The sequence below is a fragment of the Arachis duranensis genome, chromosome 3 (assembly GCF_000817695.3).
Source record: "Arachis duranensis cultivar V14167 chromosome 3, aradu.V14167.gnm2.J7QH, whole genome shotgun sequence".
NCBI lineage: Eukaryota > Viridiplantae > Streptophyta > Magnoliopsida > Fabales > Fabaceae > Arachis > Arachis duranensis.
This window is the reverse complement of record NC_029774.3, coordinates 125862216-125865899: the sequence shown is the minus strand read 5'-3', so window position 1 is coordinate 125865899 and position 3684 is coordinate 125862216. Positions and strand designations below refer to the sequence as shown.

The 3684-nt window shown below is 43.5% G+C and overlaps 1 protein-coding gene across 1 annotated transcript; it reads right to left on the bottom strand.

The window, feature by feature from the left end:
• Positions 1-2375: 2375 nt before the first annotated feature.
• Positions 2376-3452, bottom strand: LOC107481109 (uncharacterized). Its single transcript, XM_016101324.1, has 2 exons — positions 2716-3452; positions 2376-2604 (listed from the first exon to the last, which is right to left on the bottom strand). Exons 1-2 carry the CDS (start codon positions 3450-3452, stop codon positions 2376-2378), a joined length of 966 nt encoding a protein of 321 aa, XP_015956810.1.
• Positions 3453-3684: the final 232 nt, after the last annotated feature.

Here is a 3684-nt window from a genome sequence, read left to right as displayed (position 1 = left end):
GTTGTTGGTTGCTTCAAAGAGAAACTTGATTGATTGTTCTGCATGGACTCCATTGTCGTCTTTCAACAGAATCCCTGCTCCGCATCCATTCTCGTTTGATGCTCTGTCCACGTACAGTTCCCAGGATTTGATAAGTTCGTCCTTACCTGTGAGTTCGGAGACGAAGTCGGCTAATGCCTGTGCCTTCGGCGATCCCCTTGATTGATAAGATATGTCAAATTCAGAGAGTTCGATTGCCCACTTTGTCAATCGACCTGCTAAATCTGTTTTTGCTAATATTTGTCGCAGAGGGTGGCTTGTCCGAACTATAATCGGATGTGTGTGGAAATAATGTCTCAAATGTCGGGCGGTGATTACTAAGCCATATGCCAATTTTTCAATCATTGAGTATCTCGTTTCAACATCTTGTAGGACTTTGCTTATGAAATACACTGCGGATGTTGTTCTTTTCCTGTTTCTGTTACAAGGACAGAACTAATAGTGTTAGTAGAAATTGAAAGAAATAGTGATAGGGGTTTATTGTGCTGTGGTTTCTGCAGTATAGGTGGTGATCCCAGAATCTGTTTGAATTCGGCAAACGCCTTTTCACATTCGTCTGTCCAAGAGAACTCATCTGACTTTTTCATAGTCTTGAAGAAATGGCAAGATCTTGTTGCCGCAACTGGTAAAAATCTTGACAAGGCGGCCAAATGTCCTGTTAGTCTATGTACTTCTTTGATCGTCTTTGGTGACTGCATGTTTAGGATTGCTTGACATTTATCTGGATTGGCTTCTACTCCTCGATTTGTTAATAAGAATCCAAGGAACTTCTCCGTTTTTACTCCGAATGCACATTTTTCTGGATTTAACCTCATGTTGTGCATTCGGAGTTGCTGAAAGACCTCGTTTAAGTCGAATTCATGCTGTGTTTCTGAACTGGATTTGACGACCATATCGTCGACATAGATTTCGATATTCCTTCCTATTTGTTTTTTGAATACTTTGTCCATGAGCCTCTGATAAGTGGCGCCTGCATTTTTTAATCCGAAAGGCATTACTTTATAACAAAAATTACTTTGGTTAGTTATGAAAGCTATTTTGTCTTCGTCGTTTGGGTGCATTTGGATCTGATTGTATCCAGAGTAAGCGTCCATAAAGCTCAGCACTTTGTAACCTGAAGTGTCGTCAACAAGTCTGTCAATATTTGGCAATGGGTATGTGTCTTTTGGGCATGCCCTGTTCAAATATGTGAGTGAAGTCCACGCACATTCGCCATTTCCCTAAATTCTTCCTGACCATGACCACGTTCGCTAGCCATGAGGAAAATCGAACTTCCCTTATGAAACCTGCATCGATCTGTTTTTGTGTTTCTATTGCTGCTGTGTTTCTTCTTTCTGTTTCCCAAGTTGCGCTTCTTCTGTCTTATAGGTCGGGCATTTGGGTTGATTGCTAGTTTGTGGCAGATGAAGTTCGGATCAATTCCTGGCATGTCGGCCGGGGTCCAAGTGAACAAGTCGGCATTTGGCTTTCAGAATGTTCTTCAGATTTTGCTTTGTTTCTGCAGAAAAAGCCGATCCGATGTTAGTATACTGATTATCTGCAATTAATTTTACCTTTTCTAGATCGTCCGTTGGTGAAGGCCGGCTGTGGTCGTCTCTAGGATCCATCTCGGCTAGTCGTGGGATATGCTCTGAGTTGTATACCGAATTGATTCTCGGGATGCTTTCCATTGTAATCTTCAAGCTAGCATTGTAGCATTGTCTGGCCTCCTTATGATCGGCGTGGACTGTTGCTATTTTGTCATCCTACAAGGGAAATTTGACACACAAATGGATGGTGTAAACGATTGCTCCGAAGGAGTTTAACGATGGTCGTCCGAAGATGACATTGTAAGGACTAGCGCAGTCGACCACTAGGAATTGAATATCCATTGTTTTGGAGTTTGGGGGTTCTCCCAATGTTGTTCTCAGCCAGATGTATCCTGATATGGGTACTCTTTCTCCTGAAAAGCCTGCTAGTTCTCCCCCTGATGGTTGTAGTGACTTATCGCTTAACTGCGTCTTCTTGAATGTGGAGTAGAACAGGACATCGGCGCTACTTCCTGGATTGAGTAACACCTTTCTCACTGTCAGTTCTCCCATGTTTACCGAGATCACTACTGGTTCGTCTAGGTTTGGAACTCGTGATTTGAAGTCGGATGTACTGAATCTGATGTCGGCCGAAGAATTTGGGACCGAACAATCTTGCTGTGTCTTTTCCATTGCCATCATTGCCCTGTAGCTTTGCTTCCTTGTCATATTTGTCATTCCTCCTCCGGCGAAACCTCCTGATATGTAGTTTATGACCCCTTTGGAGTTTGGGGTTCCTACTGGGTCCCGCCATGTTCCTTTTTCCCTTCAGTCTGAGCTATACTTCGGTTTACTCGCGTCAGCTGTTTCCTTGTGGCTCTTTGAACCGATGTACTTGTCTAGCAGTCCTTGTCTTACCAGTCTTTCCAATAGGTCCTTGGCTGCTACACACTCGTCCGTGGTGTGACCGAATTTCTGGTGGAATGCACAATACTTTCCTTTGTCTATGTACTTTTGATCTTGATACGTTCCTGCTTTTACTGGTGGCTTTATGAGTCTGTTGTGCAATGTATCCTTTATGATGTCCTATCTTCTTGTGTTGAACCTGGTATATGAGTCAAATTTTGGAAGTAGCTTAAAAGCTTTTCTATTATCTTTAATAATAGACCTGCTCGGCTTGTCATCATCTTTTCGTGATGGCAGTTTTTTACTCCTCTGTGTTTCCCGCAATTTCTCTATCTCGATCTGTCCCGTGGCCTTATCTCGGAATTCTTCTAACGTTTTCGGTTTGGCCACAACTATGGCTTTCGGGAATTTTCCTGGTCGTAGGCCACTTTTGATAGTATGCAACTGCACTTCTGGGTTTAAGTCAGGGATTTCCATGGCCGCCGTGGTGAATCGCGTCATGTAATCCTTGAGGCTTTCATGTGGGCCTTGCTTGATTGTGCTGAGATAATCCGAGTCTCTCACATAAATTTTTGATGCTGCAAAATGATTGATAAACATCTTGGCGAATTCGTCGAAGCTGGTTATAGATCCTGCAGGCAAATTAGAAAACCATAGTAAAGTAGCTCCATCTAGGAAAGTAGAAAAAGATCGGCATAAAATAGGGTCGCAGTCACTGTTCAGAAACATCATGGATTCAAATTTGGTGACATGAACTTTTGGGTCTCCGATCCCCTTGTACGGCGTTAAGGTCATCGGGAGTGTAAAATTCTGTGGCATTTTATAACTCATTATCTCCTCAGAGAATGGGTTAGCTCGGCGTCTCCCGGACTTGGGTGGAGTTTCTGCCGTCTTAGCGTTGGACTCTGACTGATGCTCCTCATGTTGTTCAGCGTTTGTCCTTTTGCTATCAATCTTTCGATCTCCATCGTTTTGCATGGCTGCTAATAGCTCGGCCATCCGCTATTTTTTTGTGAGAAGCGCAGCGTTTGCGGCCGCGAGATCAGCATTTGTTCGGAGAGTTTGTTGAGTCTCCGAATGATCCGTTATAGTTCTTTTCCTGCAAAAAATGAGGAAGGCGTAACATATATGGGTGAGTTAAAAAGTGGTTATATCCTCGGGTGGGAAGGAATTAACGTGGGCCCCATGGTGGGCGCCAAATGTTCTTACAAGGATGGGGTTGTCGCTGTAT

What these genes read in the sequence shown, in the direction of transcription:
- LOC107481109 (XM_016101324.1), bottom strand. Translation starts at nt 3,452, where the DNA reads ATGGCCGAGCTATTAGCAGCCATGCAAAACGATGGAGATCGAAAGATT. An exon ending in GATGATGACAAGCCGAGCAG is followed by an intron (nt 2,605 to 2,715) that starts GTCTATTATTAA and finishes ATTGCACAACAG; the next exon opens with ACTCATAAAGCCACCAGTAA.